The 20,613-nt window shown below is 43.6% G+C and overlaps 2 protein-coding genes across 6 annotated transcripts in view; one reads left to right on the top strand and one right to left on the bottom strand.

Moving 5' to 3' along the window:
• The window catches only part of adat1 (adenosine deaminase tRNA specific 1), a 525,603-nt gene that overhangs the window by 129,363 nt on the left and 375,627 nt on the right, over window positions 1–20,613 (top strand). The window lies entirely within an intron of this gene.
• meak7 (MTOR associated protein, eak-7 homolog) overlaps window positions 1–20,613 on the bottom strand; it is an 83,010-nt gene that overhangs the window by 3,845 nt on the left and 58,552 nt on the right. Inside the window, exon 12 of one of the 5 annotated variants that reach the window (XM_037253579.1) lies at window positions 3,800–4,024. The exons of the other annotated variants lie outside the window; for them this stretch is intronic. Coding sequence (XP_037109474.1) covers window positions 3,891–4,024 — 134 coding nt within the window. The 3' untranslated portion in view covers window positions 3,800–3,890. Of the gene's footprint in view, window positions 1–3,799; window positions 4,025–20,613 lie in introns of those variants that run through there. 5 annotated transcript variants of the gene reach the window in all.

The raw sequence follows: 20,613 nt of genomic DNA on the forward strand, positions 1-20,613 counted from the left end.
AGGCAGAAAAATAGGTACAGTTTTTCAAAAAAATTACGAAGCACTCAGAGACTGTCACGCTTGCATTGTTTCAACTGGCTTGGAACATTGCACGGGCTAAAAAGCCATACAATGAAGTGGAGTTTGTTAAAAAATGCCTCAGTGACGTTATTGAAATCTTGTCTCCTGAAAACAACAAACTAAAACGAATGGTCTGTCCCACCACACATAGTAAGTGAAAAAACTTGTGTTTTTGTTTGTGGAATTTGTTGAACTGAGAGTTTGTCTGTGTGAGACAATGCACACAATGTTCATTGTTGAAAATGTGGTCTTTGGTCTGTGGTTTTAGTACTGTAGGAGTCAATTTGTCATTATCATGTTGGTGCGTGACATGATAATGTCACACAATAAATTTGGCTGAGCAGAGGTGTGTGTGTGCGCGCGCGCGCGCGTTTGTGCGTGTGAGTGTGTGTGTGTGTGTGTGGGGTGGGGAATGTTCATGTGTGCTCATGTGGCTCTTTGCGATGACACAGTAAAAAATGTGGCCACCCCTGATGTAGACGGTCAAAATGGTAGTGCTGACATTTCTACTTATTGCAGGGAAGAATTCAAATTTGTTACCCATGTTAATTAATAACAATTTTTGTCCAATACAGACCCATTATAATTCCTAGTTTTTGACACATCATGAATTCTCATGCATTTTCTGCTTTTATCACATCATTTCCTAATTTATCGTTCAGAGTGTTTTCGCCTCTAAACCACTAGATGGCATTAGAGACCAATTAATGATTTTGATTAGTTGAAGTAACTTCGTGCACGTACAACATATTCCAAAAATTCTCCGTTTTCACAAAATTCGCAAATGTACGGCAGATCTTTCCCCATTCATTCTTAATGGCACATTCAACATTTCACATTTACGTCATTCCAGTTCGAAATTCACATCATTCAGCACATTCAAATCACATTGGGGAAGATTTTCAACATTCCCAAAATTGCAAAATTAAAAATATTTATGTTTTCACGTTTAACATTTCCGCAAAATTACACAAAATTTTGTTTTTCACTTCTAATTTCTACATTTTTCAACCGATTCAACCCGGTCCAACTTTCAACTGTTCATCATTTGCCTACCTATTCCACAACTTCCCACTTACCAAAAATTCCAAATTTTCAATTTTGAAATTCACGCCAAATTCTCCAAAATTTAGTTTTTCACTTCTAATTTTTAAATTTTTCAACCGATTCAACCCGTTCCAACTTTCAAATGTTCATTTTATGCTTACCTATTCCCCAACTTCCCACTTACCAAAAATTCAAAATTTTCAATCATGAAATTCACGCCAAATTTTCCAAAATGTCGTTTTTCCCTTTTAATTTCTACATTTTTCAACTGATTCAACCCGTTCCAACTTTAAACATAGCATTCTCCAAATATTTATTCAGCTTCTACGCCTTCACACGCAATTTCTCCAGAAATTGCATTTTCTAGTTTACCACCTTTTACCTCCTATTGGATCGCGGCATTGCTAAGTCTACAAAAGGCTGAGGTGACCAGCGAAGTGTACTTCCTAACACTGACAAGTGCAGCGATGTCAAGAAAATCAGAGCAAGCGCGCCGATTGATCTGGGATGAAACAGGAGTTGGAGGACAGTTTTTCAGATGCATTTTCGAATAATCGGAGGAAAGCTCGGATGGGGATTTTGTCCCTCTTTGCCCGCCAGAGGAAAACGAGTAATCTGAGGACGACAACGAATGCGATTTGGAGGAAGATACAAGATACAGTGAAGAGGTCAGCAAGTGGCACTTGACGCTCGCCTTCGAGCCACCTCCAGAGGGGAGCCCCGGTGACGGGTCGTGGTAAAGAAAACCTAATCCAAATTCAGATTCACCATAAGGGATATGTGAGCCGTGCCTTTTCTGGCCCCACACCTGGGACGCTTTTGTCATTAGTGTCCCACCAGGGGCATAAAACCTCAGACAATTTGGCTCCTAGGGACACACAAAGCCCTCCACCACAACAGAATGTGGGCTAATTATAGTATAGACATCAAAGACAACAAAAACAAGTCTTAGACTTATTTAGGACTGCAGCACCCATTATTGTAAAGCATTTTTTGTGCTCTGAGTTAGAGACATGCCCAAAGCACCAATATTATATACCGTGTTTTCCCATGCATAATGCGCAAAATTTAACTAATTTATTGTCCTAAAATCTGGGGTGCGCATTATGCATGGGTACAACAATTTTTGAAGAAAATCTCCCTCGAAATAAAACTTGAAATCACACCTTTCTTCTTGTTTGTTGTCAATCGCGCATCGCATTCAGCCATCCTGCCCAACACACTTAGTAAAATTCATAATTGACGACACATCGTTTGATGCGATGGTGCAATCCTTGATGGTGTGTTATTGTCAAATATTGTTTGTTTTTTAATCTCCATCGCAGACCGGATATCATACGGAGGCCGCCATGACAGTATGTGCAGAACGGATGCGCAAGACACGTCAGCTATATAAAGAGCGAGAGTTCAGTTCTCTACCTATTAGTTTCAATTCACAGTTTAATTAGCAGTTTCAATCAGCAAATAACAAAATGCGTATTACAGGTAATATTTTATTTCACAACACTTTGCCTTGTTCCTTTCTCTGCTGTTCACTTCAAACGCGCTCCATACGAACACAATGCTCTCGTATCAGACGCTTGCTCGATCACCTGCTCGTTTGCTGTCACAATGTACCCTACACAAATCCGAAACATTTCTTCGCTATCGAGTTTGCTAGCGCATGCGCAGTGATACTGACCGGCAGAATAACATCCGGTTGTTCCCAAAGATGATCTTTTTTCTGAAATAATTTTACGTTTACGGACTTAAGAGTCAAAATTTGGGTGCGTATTATACATGGGTACAGGCTTTTTTCCAGCATCGACATGCCATTTTTAGGGTGCGTATTATGCACGGGGGCGCAGTTTGCATGGAAAAACACGGTACCGTAAATTTCGGACTATAAACCGCGACTTTTTTCTCAAATTTTGAACCCTGCGGCTTATAGTCCAGTGCGGCTTATATAGGATTTTTTCCATGATTTTTGTGATAACTTGATCACTTTTATACATTCGTAAAAAGGCTGTGGACCGCTGTTGTGTGACACTGCTTTGCTGGGCGGAGGGATATGTGACACGGTCACTGGGGAGAAAAGTGGTGTATTGATTGCATGTCCATCCACCAGGCAAATAGTGCCGTATAATTCACACAAAGAAGAGACAGAACTAGATCAAGACGGACATTACTGAAAGGAAGCTTTTATACACAAACTGTCATTATGGGCGACAAAAGAAATGCATATGTTGCCGCTTTTAAGTTAAAGGCAGTCGATGTTGATGACATTGTATTGCGTCACCCTTTTCTTTATTTCCCAGTCACGTCTACTCTGGAGCTATATGTATCGCACGCTAATTTAATGTAACTTAGCGCTTTGTGCATGAATAAAATTAGCATGAACAGACCATCATCAAGGAAAATGCTAGAAGAAATGCATAAAAGCAACGACGAAAGAGAGACTGAGAAAGTGTGTGGCGAAGGATATCTAACGCTATTCCAATCGGACACTGAGTTATTAAAACTTTAAAAAGGCTTTCTGTGTACCGTCTTTCTTTGTAAATAACCCGTGCGCACGTGCGGTTTATAGTCCGGTGTGGCTTATATAAGAAAAAAAAAACTAAAATATTCCCGAAATTTAGCTGGTGCGATTTATAGTCCGGTGCGGCTTGTAGTCTAAAAATTACGGTAAATCGTTTTTAATGAAAACCAACAATAGTGAGGATACCCTGCAGAGAGGCCTCTGTTGTCAACCAGAGCCACTGTGTATTGAGTGTATTCAGTTGCAAAAAGATAGTGGAGCTGCATCAACAAGTCAAAAGGGACATTCTTCTTTTCTGTGTCTTTTTGGGTTTATGGGCGGTCACAGTCCCTGTTGAAATTAAAATTGGCTGCATTGTTGCGATACTCTTCTCATGGACTCTCAATGTAGCCTGAACAACTGTGGGAAAAGTTGAAGGAAAGATTAATCAAACTATGCAGTATGAAATAGAATGATTTCAGAAATTACTATAAAGCAGGGGTTTACAACTGGGACCACCATTATAACCAACAAGCAGATTGGGGACCAATGCTTTAGTGGAATATTGTTTTATTTTGCACTGAAGGAGGATATACCAATACAGACTATTTATTTGCATCTGTATGTCTATTTTGGGAATCTCAGGTAAATTTGACATAATTTGGATGGGTAAATGAGTCACAAAATTAGCTGGAAAATAAATCAAGTCTAATTAATAAATAGATTTTATTTTTAAAAATGTTACAACTATTGTCAATTTCCAATTTCGCGACCACTTGCAGTACCGCGAGGGACAACTAGAGGGCCGCTGACCACTGGTTGATAATCCTTGCTGTAAAGCCTATAGATAAATCTGATTTCTAAAATGTTGAAATAATTAGTCGTAATGTAAAGAAATCTAAACATGACAAATACCAGCTCACATTGCATGAGTACAAAATATAACGTAAAAAGGTGATGCCAATGAAATCAGTGTTGGGGAGGGAGAGAGAGAGCGAGAGAGAGAGAGAGAGAGAGAGAGAGAGAGAGAGAGAGAGAGAGAGAGAGAGAGAGAGAGAGAGAGGGGGGTGGAACTGCTGAGCTAAAAGCCCCGGCCCACTAAATTTAAGAGGTAACACTTTACAATAATGTTTGCCTATAAAGCATTAACAACACTTTATAAACAATGAACTAATGATGACCATAACATTTACGAATGTTTGTAGATGAGTAAGATATTGTCTGTTAATATTATATTGAGTAAGTTGTTAATCATTAGTAAAACATTAGTATACTTATGAAGCATTAACAAAACATCATAAACAATTAACTAATGAAAGTAACAAATGTTTGTAAATGAGTAAGATATTGTCTGTTTATATTATATCATGTAAGTTTTTAATCATTAGTAAAACATGAGTAACAAATTATTAAGGGACCGTTATAAGGCATGAGTGTAGATTTACTAAATAATGATCAAATTATTGACAACACATTTATAAATGTTTGTAAATGAGTAAGACATACTCTGTTAATGTTTGTAAAACATTGAAAGTATTATTTGTAAATAGTTTGTACAGTATTTCTAAGTAAATGGTGTTATTAGACAAGCTCAGTGGCCTCGTGGTAGAGTGTCCGCCCTGAGACTGGAAGGTTGTGGGTTCAAACCCCGGCCAGGTCATACCAAAGACTATAAAAATGGGACCCATTGCCTCCCTGCTTGGCACTCAGCATTAAGGGTTGGAATTGGGGGGTTAGATCACCAAATGATTCCCAAGTGCGGCACTAATGCTGCTCAACTGCTCCCCTCTCCCCCAGGGGATGGATCAAAATCAGGGATGGGTTAAATGCAGAGGACAAATTTCACCACACCCAGATGTGTGTGTGATGATCATTGGGACTTTAACTTTATGTTTATTAAGTATTTGCAAAACCTTTTGCATCCTTTTATCTCAAGTGAGAACACTTTCTTATATACAACAGCTTTTTGCATCCCTTAATCTAAGGTGAGGACACTTTCTCACATACAACAGCTTACTTCAAACTGTGTAACTCACTCTAATCACAGTGGTTTCTGCTCCTAGGAACAAAAAATGAAACAATCTCGGGCCTGTTGTTAACATAATTACACTTTAATCAAAAGGATAACTATGCAAAAATATTACGGTCGTATGCAAAAGTTTAGGCACCCCGGATCATTTTAAAGATTTTTCCTTATAAATCATTGGTTGTTCGGATCAGCAATTTCAGTTAAATATATCATATAGCAAACAAACACAGTGATACATATTTGAGAAGTAAAATGAAGTTTATAGGATTTACAGAAAGTGTGCAATCATTACCGTATTTTTTGGACAATAAGTCAATTTTTTTTATAGTTTGGGTGGGAGGGCGACTTATACTGAGGAGCGACTTATATGTGAATTCTTTCAAAATAAAAAAATAAAAAAAGTGAAACCGCAATAAACGAACCGCGATGTAGCAAGGGATTCGAACTGTTGCCGTCAGGCAGACGCTATAGATCAATTAGGTCAAGGACTAGCAGATTCGCCAACAGTTTTTACCCTACAGCGATGGTCACATTGAATGCCGCTAAACGTAAATGATTGTGTCTGTGTATGTTCTTCTGTGGGTTTTTAGCTTGTATTTTTTTTATCTTTTATTCTATTTATTTTTTTATTTCATGCGCTGATCGGTTGGCACTTTTTAAATTTCGTTGTACATGTGTGACAATGACAATAAAGATCTATCTATCTATTACTGTGATTCGAACTGCAAGTGACGTCAGCGGCGCGGCGGTTGTTTACATAAAGGACAAAGGATTCGATCACGGGATGACGAAGATGGCGAAGGTCCCCACGTACTATCGGCATCATTAGCGGCTTTGTTTGTATGTGACACGGAGGATGAAGAGTTTGAAGAATTTAATGATTTGGAGTGACACAGAAGGTTTGAAAAACTATTATGGCTTTTACGCACGCCCGGTCCTATTCTACGGAGCTCTCTTCCACCTCCATGGCTGGAAGTCGGGGGCCGGCGCTCGGCAGCTGGCTGTCCGGGGACGGTGGATGGGGCTCGGACACTGCTCCTACACACGCCCGGTCCAACTCTACGGAGGTCCCAGCCACCTCCGTGGCTGGAAGTGCCACCTCGGGGGATGGAAGTCCACGCCGCTATTTATGTTATAGTTATTTGATATATTTTATTTCGTGTAGCAACTTGTATATGTTTTTATCGTTACAGTTCAGTAGTTGTTGGCTCGTTGAACTCTTGTTTTGTTAAATAAAGAGCCGTTTACCAAACCCACATCTTTCCTGGTACTTTGTTAACGCTACAATAGAGTTATATACGTACTTGTCTGCTTATGTACTTTATTCAATGAGGTTTGAGCATCTGTTTTTGTAGCTCGGCAGGACTTTTTTATTTCGACCCCATTCCTTCAGTGTAGTGAAATAACTTTTTGATAGTGTCTTAGCCTACAGTAGCCTTTGTTAATCTCAAAGCCACAATACCCCTGTCTTGGGTAGACATTTTAAGAGTGTTGGGTGAGAGTATAATTTCAGATTTAAAAGCTGTCTTTATAAGGCTCTCTAGATGAAATTGCTCAGTGTGCATGCTCCCTGTGTCTGAGTTTTCCCAGCTTTAGGTTGTGCGAATTTACGAACACAAATACTTTATTGTCCACAATGTGGAAATTTGTCTTCAGTTTCACCACAGACATATGAATAGTTAAACAATAGTCTCACAAAACACAAATCAAGCATTCAAGCACAGCATTTGTACAAAGCAGGGCTGTGGACTCGGTCGGATTTTTGCACCGAGTCCGAGTCCGGCCTCTTGACCACGAGTCCGAGTCCGGCTGTCCATTTTTTCTGTTAATTCATGTGACTGCTTAGTCTTTATTCAAGCTAATTAGATCAAATCTAAATAATTACAACAGTTTTGTGATTGGCTTTGTCTTTATTAAACATATAAACGATACAATAAACAGATACTTTCAAGTTTTAATCATTAATACACCATATAGCTCAGACATTTATCTAAACACAAATAATTAGTGACGACCCCACACTATCAAACCATCAATGATATAAGCTGGGTGACATAATCGTCCTGACATTGGTACATAATGTAAACATTAGCCTAAGTGCAACTCACGTGGCCGCATTGATCGTAACTTACGCTCCGTTTCCCCCCCAAATCTAGAGGCAAAACATTGTTCTCTCGCCTACTCCCGGGTTCTTCCTCTTGGCTGCGCGCGGGGCATTGTGGGTCTTGTACGTGCACGCACGCAGGCGCGCACGCAACAACTAAATTTGTCTTCATAACAAGCAAGCAGGGCTGTGGACAGTATTCCTACGCGCATTCTCAGCAGCATGATGAAAATAAAATTCAATAACGTCACTGAGGCATATTTTAACGAACTCCACTTCATTGTATGGCTTTTTAGCCCGTGCAATGTTCCAAGCCAGTTGAAACAATGCAAGTGTGACAGTCTCTGCTTCGTAATTTTTTTGAAAAACTGTACCTATTTTTCTGCCTGACTTTTCAAAGTCTCCAAACTTGTGCTTGCGAAATTCAGTCCCTTTTGCAAAGTCCTTATCGATATTGGCATGAAGTGAGCTGAAGATGGCGCTGACCATGGAAGCTTTTAAATGCGCCAATGTACGTCCGACATATCAGGCAGAATGGCTTGCCATAGCGTTCAAACAAAAAAACAAACTATTTAACCTCTGTTAAAAACGTCCTGTGTTCATCCGTCATATATTCGTTTAGCTGTGCATTTTTTTTCTTGCATTTTGGCAAGCGTCTTGTCAGCTTTCTGGACCTAATGTGCCCCCGTAGTCACAGCCGGCGGCGCTCATGCTGTCATTTATTTTTCAAACTTGATCGTAAGCAGGGCTGTGGACAGTATTCCTACGCGCATTCTCAGCAGCATGATGAAATAAAATTGAACGTATTTTTTTTTATTGTCGGACTCGGTGACTCCGGTCAAAATCAGCACGAGTCCAAGTCCGCAAATATGACCGAGTCCGACCGGTCGAGTCCCCGAGTCCGAGTCCACAGCCCTGGAGTAGTAGAGGAGAACACTAAGTCATTATAAAAAAATACATTTAAAAAAAACATACATTTGTAATGCATTGCAAATGATGGATAAAAACTGATCATGCTAGGCTATAGGCTCTATTATAGGCTAATTTAGGAATTGCATTCTATATGGGGTAGCATACACTTTCAACAGACCACCTCCAGACCAAATGTAGACCGAGGCCTAGCTAGATATTATGCACCAATAGGTGGATAACATTGCAAATAAAGGCTATGCAGTTAAATAACAACAACGATAATAATTATTAAAACAAAAACCATGGACATGACTTACCACTGAAAGTGGTCTTGGCTGTTGTGCCTTCTAATCGTCATTCCCCATCCACATTCCTTGCACTTTGATTTCTTTGAGAGGAGCTTCTTTTTCTGTAACCATGAAATTAGTTTCAAGTAATTTTTATCCATTTTCTTGACGAATATTAGTCCATTCAGTTTTTTTTGCTATCAGAGTCATCGCTAGGATATCGTGCCAGTCTACGGGGCGCACCAGAACAGAAATGTATTTCGTCCTATCCCACCAGAAAATAAGTCAATGACTGGACATTTGTGTATCCATGTCTCCCTGGGCATTCCCACTCATCCATTCTGAACAAAAATAAATCATGTTCTGAAGTCATGATATATGCAAACGTTTGGGCACCCCTAATCATTTTCAAGATTTTCCTTTATGAATCATTGGTTGTTCGGATCAGCAATTTCAGTTGAATATATCATATAGCAGACAAACACAGTGGTATTTGAGAAGTGAAATGAAGTATTTACAGAAAGTGTGCAATCATTACTTAAACAAAAGTAAGCAGGTGCATACATTTGGGCACCCCAACAGAAAAATGACATCAATATCTAGTAGATCCTCCTTTTGCAGAAATAACAGCCTCTGAACTCTTCCTATAGCTTCCAATGAGAGTCTCAATTCTGGTTGAAGGTATTTTTGACCATTCTTGTTGACAAAACATCTCCAGTTCAGGGTATTTAAGGTGGCCAGTTGCAAGTTGTTCTCCTCTTTGCATCTTCTCTGAAGAGTGGTAACATGGAAGCCTCAAAACAACTGACAAATGACCTGAAAACAAAGATTGTTCAACGTCATGGTTTCGGGGAAGGATACAAAAAGCTAGCTCTGAAGATGGCGGCGCCCCAGTCGGCTGCGGCTGCCACCGCTCTCGACAACCGACGAGCATTTTCACAAAATATGCCGCCTAGGACACTACAAACAACACAAAGTTTAGTCTATCCATCCAGTAGGTTAGTATATGATCGCCATGCGCCTGCTGGAGGTACGGTCATCAAGTGTTTTTGGACTCGTAGCCACAACTACCCTAGTCTGTTTACGTAGCCTCGGAGTGCTTCGGGCACTAGCCCCAGAAGCTCACGATGCAGCGGGCTCGCCGGGCAGCACACGCCGGAGGAGGAGTAAGCGTGGGTGGTGTGACCGGCGGCGGAAGCGCGGCTGTCGAGGTGGGCTAACGGTTAAGCTAAAAGCTAACCCCTACAAACCGCCGCTTCCATCCATCTTCCTCTCCAACGTCCGCTCACTGGATAATAAAATGGACCATCTACAACTGGAACTCTCTTCAAAGAGGGAGATTAGAAACTGCTGCGCTCTCATCCTGACGGAGACATGGCTGAACTCATCAATACCGGACAACGCCGTTAGCCTGGAGGGGCTCGCTACATTCCGCGCCGACAGAAACAGCGAACTAAGCAGTAAATCCCGAGGAGGTGGGCTGTGTGTCTACATCAACAACAACTGGTGCAAAAATGCTAGATCTGTCGCCAGCTTCTGCTCTTCGGACATCGAGCTTTTGACTGTTAACTGCAGACCCTTCTACCTGCCCAGGGAGTTTACTGTTGTCAGCATCACGGCTGTGTATGTGCCTCCTAGCGCTAATACTAAAGAGGCCATGAGTGTTCTCTATCGGACAATCGGTGAGCTGCAATCCACGCACACAGAGGGTGTTTTCATCATTGCTGGGGACTTCAACCAGGCTAACATGAAGACTATTCTCCCTCATTTTTACCAACACGTGGATTTTCCAACTCGGGGAGAGAACACTCTGGACTTGGTTTACACCAATATAAAAGATGCATTCAGAGCAGCCCCCCGCCCCCACCTCGGCTCTTCAGACCACCTATCTGTTATGCTAATCCCTGCGTACAGGCCCCTGCTGATCAGAGCAAAACCCACAGTGAAGCAGGTGAGGGTGTGGTCTGAGGGGGCCATGGAGGCACTCCAGGACTGCTTTGAGTGCTCTGACTGGGACATGTTCAAATCAGCAGCAACATATGACAATCAGATCGACATTGATGAGTACGCCATGACTGTGTCAGCCTACATCAACAAATGCACCGAGGACGTCAGCACCACTAAGAACATCATCACCCGAGCCAACCAACGACCCTGGATGACTGAGGAGGTACGTCATACGCTACGAGCACGGAACTCAGCCTTCAGGTCTGGCGACAAGGAGGCACTGAGTACAGCGAGAGCCACCTTGAACCGTGCCATCAGGTTAGCGAAGCGAAGCCACAGTCGAAAAATTCAGGATTTTTTCCACGATGCCAATAACACCAGGAGTATGTGGCAAGGCATACGGGCGATCACTGACTACAACTTACCCTCCCCCCCGGTGGGTGAGGTTGATGCTGACTTCCTAAATGGTCTAAATAACTTCTTTGGGCGGTTTGAGGCACTAAATAGCACTCCTGCAGTTAAATCTGTTCCCCATCAGGAAGAGGAGGCACTCTGCCTTGACTCAGCCGACGTGTTGAGGACTCTGAGAAGAGTCAACCCACGTAAGGCCCCAGGCCCCGACAACATACCTGGGCGGGTGTTCAAGGAATGTGCAGGTCAGCTGGCTGGTGTCATCACAGACATTTTTAACATCTCGCTGGGCCAAGCCACAGTGCCAGTATGCTTCAAGGCTGCCTCCATCATTCCGGTGCCGAAGAAACCTCAAATCACCTCATTGAACGACTACAGACCTGTGGCACTGACTCCCATCATGATGAAGTGCTTCGAAAGGCTGCTCAAAGAACACATCGTCTCCAGACTCCCCCCAACATTCGACCCGTTCCAGTTTGCCTACCGGCAGAACCGCTCTACTGAGGATGCCATCTCCTCCGTTCTCCACCTGAGCCTGGCTCACCTGGAGGAGAGGAACTCCCACGTGCGGTTGCTGTTCCTGGACTTCAGCTCAGCGTTTAACACCATCATTCCACAGCATCTGGTGGGAAAACTGGAACACCTGGGCTTCAGCACCCCCCTTCGAAACTGGCTGCTAGACTTCCTCACCAACAGACCTCAGTCAGTCCGGGTCGGACAGAACACCTCAGATGTCATCACCCTCAGCACAGGCTCCTCTCAGGGCTGCGTCCTGAGCCCCCTGCTGTTCACCCTGATGACACACGACTGCGTCCCCAGGTTCACCACCAATCACATTGTGAAGTTTGCAGACAACACAACGGTGGTGGGCCTCATCAGTGACAACAACGACCTGGACTACAGAGAGGAGGTGGAGCAGTTGGTGGGCTGGTGCAGAGACAATAGCCTGATCCTGAATGTGGAGAAGACGAAGGAGATCATCGTCGACTTCAGGAAGAACCAGCCTCACCACGCTCCATTGATCATCAACAGCTCAGCTGTGGAGGTGGTCAGCAGCACTAAATTCCTGGGGGTCCACATCACAGACGACCTCACCTGGACTGTGAACACCACGACACTGGTCAAGAGGGCACAGAAGCGCTTGTACTTCCTGCGGAGGATGAGGAGAGCCCACCTGCCCCCACCCATCATGAGGACGTTCTACCGAAGCACCATAGAGAGCATTCTGACAAGCTGTCTCTCGGTGTGGTGTGGAGGTTGCAGCGCCTCCGATTGGAAGAACGTGAGGAGAGTGGTGAGGGCAGCAGAGAGGATCATCGGGGCTCCTCTTCCCTCCATTCAGGACTTGTCATCCCAGCGCTGCGTGTCCCGAGCCCGTAATATTATCAGTGACCCATCACACCCCCACCATGGACTGTTCTCCCTGCTGCCCTCTGGGAAGAGGTTTCGCAGCATCCGCTGCAGGTCCACCAGGTTCTGCAATAGTTTTTTCCCTGCTGTCGTCAGACTGTTGAACATTCAAACTTAGCATTCCTCTGCACACTTTGTAAATACTGTTTTGTTTCCTGCACTGTTTACATACTTTATCACTGCTGCACTTTATACTTATCTTATTTCATATTTTTATATAGAATGTCACTTTTTATTCAGCCGCAATATCACTACATTGTTGGAAGCCGTATGCAACGTAATTTCGTTTTGTGTGCACCCAGTGTTTACAAAATGACAATAAAGTTTGTCTAAGTCTAAGATTTCAGCTGTCATTTTGCACTGTGGGGAACATAGTGAGGAAATGGAAGACTTAAATGGAGTTGTTTGGACATAAGGGGCGGTATGCATTGCGGAAGAAGAACACAGCATTCCAGAACAAACACTTGCTACCCACAGTCAAATTTGGTGGTGGTTCCATCATGCTGTGGGTCTGTGTGGCCAGTGCAGATACTGGCAATCTTGTTAAAGTTGAAGGTCGCATGGATTCCAGTCAGTATCAGCAGATTCATGTGAACAATGTTCAAGGATCACTGACAAAGTTGAAATTGCGCAGGGGCTGGATACGTCAACAAGACAACGACCCCAAACGCTGCTCAAATTCTACTAAGACATTCATGGAAAGAGCAAAACATTCTGGAATGGCCATCTCAGTCCCTAGACTTATTGAAAATCTGTGGTGTGATTTAAAGCGGGCTGTCCATGCTTGGAAACCATCAAACCTGACTGAACTGGAGATGTTTTGTCAAGAAGAATGGTCAAAAATACTTTCAACCAGAATCCAGACTCTCGTTGGAAGCTATAGGAAATGTTTAGACTGTTATTTCTGCAAAAGGAGGATCTACTAAATTTTTCTGTTGGGGTGCCCAAATTTATGCACCTGCCTACTTTTATTTAAGTACCGTATTTTTTGGACTAAAAGTCGTTCCGGAGTATAAGTCGCACCAGCCATAAAATGCACAATAAAGTGAAAAAACCATACCGTTTTTTTCCATGTATAATGCGCCCCCATGTATAATACGCACCCTAAAAATGGCATGTCGATGCTGGAAAAAAGCCTGTACCCATGTATAATACGCACCCAAATTTTTTTTTTAGATTTATTTATTTTTTATTTTTTTTTAAAGTCCCAATGATCGTCACACACGCGTCTGGGTGTGGTGAAATTTGTCCTCTGCATTTGACCCATCCCCGTGTGATTTTGATCCATCCCCTGGGGGAGAGGGGAGCAGTGAGCAGCAGCGGCGCCGCGCTCGAGAATCATTTGGTGATCTAACCTCCCAATTCCAACCCTTAATGCTGAGTGCCAAGCAGGGAGGCAATGGGTCCCATTTTTATAGCCTTTGGTATGACCCGGCTGGGTTACTTAAGTCCGTAAACATAAAATTATTTCAGAAAAAAGATCATCTTTGGGAACAACCGGATGTTATTCTGCCGGTCAGTATCACTGCGCATGCAGTAGCAAACTCGATAGCGAAGAAATATGTGAGACTCTCAACGGGATCACCAATATTTGAGTGATGTTCCAGTTATTTATCACAATTATTTATTATTATAATAATAATATATATAATATATATAATAATTATTTATTTATTATTCATAATTGTCATGGTGATCTTTCTGGTGATTTCTTAACTAGGCTGGATGTATTTTTTTTGTTGGCGTTGATTTCTCCGACTGCCCAGAAAGACACCACCGCGATCAGTTAGGTTAAAATGAAAAGAGAGGAAAGTGACGTTGTAAAGAACCATCCGTGACAAGATTTTCTTCAAAATTTGTTGTATCATGATTTTCTTCACAAAAAAAAAAAAAAATTAAAAAAAAAATAATAATAAAAAATTAAAAACAATTGTAACCATGTATAATGCGCACCCCAGATTTTAGGACAATAAATTAGTTAAATATTGCACATTATACATGGAAAAAAACGGTATATAAATTGCACCGGATTATAAATCGCACTTTTGGGGCAAACGTGACATATACACAAACGAGGAGCTGAGAACGGGCCTGACGTAACATTCAGAGTTATTCAAATAACTATTACATTGAGATCGTTGAGCAGACGGATGACGCTGTGAGGGCGACATCCGTCTGCTCAACGATCTCAATCGCTTCTTTGCTCGCTTCGACGCTCAGAACAGCACCTGCCCGCTGAAGGCCCCTCCTCCTCCACAAGAGCAGCCCCTGTGCCTCTCTACTGATAGCGTGAGGAGGGCGCTTGCCGCTATCAACACTCGTAAGGCGGCGGGCCCTGACAACATCCCGGGTCGAGCGCTGAAGGACTGCGCTGGGGAGCTGGCGGGTGTCTTCACGGACATCTTCAACGTTTCCCTGCAGCAGGCCGTCGTCCCTTCGTGTTTCAAGGCTGCCACCATCGTACCTGTGCCGAAGAAACCTGCCCCGTCCTGCTTCAATGACTACCGCCCCGTGGCACTGACGCCCATCATCATGAAGTGCTTTGAGCGGCTTGTCATGGAGCACATCAGATCCATTCTACCCCTCACCATAGACCCCTTCCAGTTTGCGTACCGAGCCAAACGGTCCTCTGAGGATGCCATCTGCTCGGCCCTCCACTCGGCCCTCACCCACCTGGAGAGTAGGGACTCGTATGTGAGATTGCTTTTTGTGGACTTCAGTTCTGCCTTCAACACCATTGTGCCACAACGACTCATCTGCAAACTCGCCAAGCTGGGCCTCAGTACCTACCTCTGCAACTGGCTACTAGACTTCCTCAGTCAGAGACCTCAGGTGGTACGTGTTGGCGACAAGATCTCCGCCAGCATCACGCTGAGCACGGGGGCCCCCCAAGGCTGCGTGCTCAGTCCGCTGCTCTTCACCCTGCTGACGCATGACTGCGCTGCAACCTACAGCACCAACCGCATGGTGAAATTTGCTGACGACACGACTCCGGTGGGTCTCATCACCAAGGGCGACGAGACTCTATACAGGTTGGAGGTTGACCTTCTGGCCACGTGGTGCAGGGACAACAACCTCCTGCTGAACGTCAACAAGACCAAGGAGATTGTTGTTGACTTCCGGAAGGGTCACGCCCAACACCTGCCGCTGACCATCGACGGTGCTGTGGTGGAGAGAGTGAGCGGCACCAGGTTCCTGGGGGTGCACATCAGTGAGGATCTCTCCTGGTCCACCAACACCGCATCACTGGCGAAGAAGGCCCAGCGCCGCCTGTACTTCCTGCGGAAGCTCAGGCGAGCGTGTGCTCCTCCGGCCGTCATGACTACATTTTACCGTGGCACCATTGAGAGCGTCCTCTCCAGTTGTATTGCTGTTTGGGGTGGTAGCTGCACTGACTACAACATGAAGGCCCTCCAGCACATAGTGAACACGGCTGGTAAGATTATTGGTGCTTCACTCCCCTCCTTGAAGGACATTTACACCTCCCATCTCACCCGCAAGGCGACCACGATTGTGAGTGATGTGAGTCACCCCGCTCACTCTTTGTTCGATCTTCTGCCCTCTGGGAAGAGGTACAGGAGCCTGCGCTCCCGCACCACCAGACTCACCAACAGCTTCATGCTCCAGGCTGTTAGGATCCTGAACTCTCTCCCCTCTTCTGCGTAGCGTCCTGTACTTTTGCGCTATATTCTGACTGTCTGCTGTATGCACACTTGCTCCGTTTTGCTCCTCTTATTTATTGTGTTGTTTGTTTATTTATTATTTATTCATCGCTCTTATTATTCATTGTTTGTGCCTTCTTGTTTTTATTTTGTGTTGTTTGCTTGTATGTAGGTATGTCGTGTACTATGTCTTGTCACCGTGGGATAGTGGAAACATAATTTCGATTTCTTTGTGTGTCTTGACATGTGGAGAGATTGACAATAAAGCTGACTTTGACTTTGACTTTGATAAATAACACGTTTATCAAACCATCTGTGTCACTCCATTTCATTAAATCCATCGATCGTCCTTTATGTAAACGATGCCGCGTATGCGCCGCTGACGTCGGACTCGTCGTGAGTTGCAGTTCTAAATATTCCACAGACCCATATAACGATATATAAAGTATATATCAAATAACTAGCATATAAACAACAATATTATCAAACCATCTGTCACTCCAAATCATTAAATCCATCGATCAAATTCCTCGTCCTTTGTCAACAACGCCGTGCGTGCGCCGCTGACGTCAGCCACGTTATTCCACAGATCTAGTACTATATTCACATATTAAATCAATAAAAGAAACATTTTAAACATAATTATACCTGCACACCAAACCAATAAAGAATACATAACTAGACATTTTTATATATGGTAATGACATAGGTTTTTATAACTTCATATTATATGTACCGTAATTTTCGGACTATAAGTCGCGGTTTTTTTCATAGTTTGGGTGGGGGGGGCGACTTATACTCAGGAGCGACTTATATGTGTTTTTTTCGCCCCACTTTTCAGTTTTTTATTTGTTATAAAAGTTTAAATTATCCAATAAATTTTGTTCCACTTCACGATTGTGTCCCACTTGTTGATTCTTGACAAAAAATTACAATTTTATATCTTTATGTTTGAAGCCTGAAATGTGGCGAAATGTTGAAAGGTTCAAGGGGGCCGAATACTTTCGCAAGGCACTGTAACTTTTGCTTGTAGTGGTGAAAAGATTAGCAGTATCTAGTCGATCTAGTTGATCTCGTCAATACTCCCAGGGCCGCGACGTGGACGCTCATTTCATGACCCCATCAACTGGATACTTGACTTCCTAACCAACAGACCCCTGTCCGTTAGGTTAGACAGCCTCACCTCCTCCACCCTAACCCTGAGCACCGGCGTCCCACAGGGTTGCGTGCTGAGCCCACTCCTCTACTCCCTCTACACCAGGAGTGGGCAAACTTTTTGACTTGCGGGCCGAATTGGGTTCTAAATTTTGACCGGGGGGCCGAACCAGGAGCAGATGGATGTAGTGTTTGTGTGAAGTAATATAAATGACATGTAAAGGTCATTGCATCAAAGGTTTTTACTTTTAGTAGATACTAAAGCATGGATATTAAAAAAAAGCTTTTTGAAAACAAATGCATTTATTAACAGCATTAAAAAAATATTTCACCAAAAAACTGTGTTATGTAGAATATGTTTATCTAATGAGGCGAAATCACATCCAACGGCAAACATTCTGACCAAATTCATCATCTTGAAGAATCAGTGAAAGAATACATCTAAATAAAGTAATAAAGAAATCAATAGTATTGTTGGTTTCCCTTTTTTGCTAGTGCATCATAGTCTGGAGTAAAATTTGTTGTGGTAATTCTTAGGATAGAGCCGAGGTGTCGGTCCATTAACCTAGATCTGCGACGGGCTTTGTTGACGTTCATGTGGCTGAACGTCTTCTCACACACGTAGGTCGAGCCAAATTGTCCACTCTTTTTTAACATTCGCCACTCAGTGTCCACCTTTCTTTTCTTCGGGCCACTCGTTTTAATGGAAGGATTCCAGGGGAAGGTTTGTGGGTGGCATTAGCGTAAAACTGTATCTGAAAACTCAGCGCGCGCGAATTACGAGAATATTGACGTTACAGCCGACACTCGAAATTCGGCACTGATAGATGAAATTACTACGTACTACTGAGTACGCACATGCACTTGTGAGTGTGCACCGAGCTTTCTGACACGGCTCCCGGGAGTAAATGCGCGGACATTATACTCTTTCATCACAGCAACATCTTCAGTACAAATCAAACAGACACACTTTCTGTTGATTTCTTTGAAGAAATACTCATTTTCCCAACGTGTTTGAAATATTCTACACTCACTTGCTATTTTGCGTTTCTTCGGTGCAGCCATTTCTGGGGACTCGCGGTAAAAGTTTTTCTTCGCTTGATTTCATTTGTGTGGCGGGCTCTATCTAGTGTTGAAACCGAGAAGTGCAACAGAGTTGAGCTCAAGCTTCTTGTGCGGGCCATATTCAATTATATTTTCAGAATTTGCTGCGGGCCAATAAAAACTGGACCGCGGGCCGCAGTTGGCCCGCGGGCCGTAGTTTTGACACCACTGCTCTATACCTACGACTGGACTCCTGCGCATGGCTCGAACACCATCCTCAAGTTTGCAGACGACACAACGGTGGTGGGCCTCATCAAAAACAACGATAAAAACGGCCTACAGGGAGAAGGTACAGCACCTGACGACATGGTGTGCCAACAACAACCTGGCCCTCAACACCAAGAAAACCAAGGAGCTCATTGTTGACTTCAGGAAGACTGAGGCTGACACGCACGCCCCCATCCATATCAACGGGGAGGAGGTCGAGCAGGTCGCCAGCTTCAAATTCCTGGGTGTCCAGATCTCCGATGACCTCTCCTGGTCCCTCAACACCTCGTCACTGGTCAGTAAGGCCCACAAGCATCTCTTCTTCTTGAGGAGACTGAGGAAAGCCCATCTATCTCCTCGAATCCTGGTGAACTTCTACCAGTGTACCATCGAGAGTATCCTCACCAACGGCATCACGGTCTGGTACGGCAACTGCACAGCCGCGGACCAGAAGTCACTGCAGAGCGTGGTGAAGATGGCCCAACGCATCATCGGCACATCACTTCCTACCATCGAGTCGATTCACCAAAAACGGTGCCTGAAGAAGGCACGCAGCATCATCAAAGACTCCAGTCATCCCAACCACAGATTGTTTACTCTTCTTCCTTCTAGGAAGCGATATCGGACTCTTCGGGTCAAGACGAGTAGACTGAGGAAAAGCTTTTTCCTCTCTGCCGTCATCGCCCTGAACTCCGCAGCACAACAGCCCTGTCATCCCCCTGAACTCTTATCATTCTGAACCCTGCAGCACAATAACCCCACCACAACAACACCTGTATCACCTGAATATACTGTCTATATCTGCCTATAATTCTATATAATCTATATATTTATTCATCACTCTTACTCCACTTGTACATATCTGGTTATACTGACACTATATATATTTATAACCCTTTATTTATAATTAGAATTCTGGTACCGGCTGCAAATATTTGTTCTACTGCACCTTATTGTAAATACTTAGCCAGTCATATCCGCACCCGTCCCTCTTGTATATTATCCCGCATAGTATAACCCACCTCATATTTACCTGATTGCGCTGTACCTACTGCTCAGTATTCTTTTTACTCTGCACTTTACTGCTTTTTGCACTTCTGGTTGGATGTCAAAGTTCTTTTCGCTATACTGTACTTGTGCTGTACATTGACAATAAATTTGAATCTAGTCTAATCTAATAAGTATACATTACTAATGTTTTGCTTATGATTATCAACGTACATAATATAATATTAACAGACAATATTTTAGTCATTTACAAACATTTGCAAATGTTATGTTCATCATTAGTTAATTGTTTATGAAGTGTTGCCAATGCTTTAACCAGACATTATTATAAAGTGTTACCATAGACCTATAGACCTTAGACTTGTCGCCCAGACATCTGTGGTCATGAAATCTTTCGAGAGGTTAGTGTTGAACCACCTGAAGGACATCACTAAACCCCCTGCAGTTTGCCTACCGGGCAAACAGGTCGGTGGACAATGCCGTCAACATGGGACTGCACTACATCCTGCACCACCCGAACACCCCAGGAACGTACGCCAGGATCCTGTTTGTGGACTTCAGCTCAGCGTTCAACACCATCGCTCCTGACATCCTCCACCAGAAGCTCATCCAGCTCGCGGTGCCTGCCTCCACCTGTCAGTGGATCACCAGCTTCCTGACCAACAGGAGACAGTGTGTGAGGCTGGGGACCATCACGTTCGACACCCGGACCACCAATACTGGCGCCAGACAGCTCAGAAGTTCAACCTGCCACAGGGGCTGCTGAAGACCTT

Source organism: Syngnathus acus, chromosome 6 (genome assembly GCF_901709675.1).
Source record: "Syngnathus acus chromosome 6, fSynAcu1.2, whole genome shotgun sequence".
NCBI lineage: Eukaryota > Metazoa > Chordata > Actinopteri > Syngnathiformes > Syngnathidae > Syngnathus > Syngnathus acus.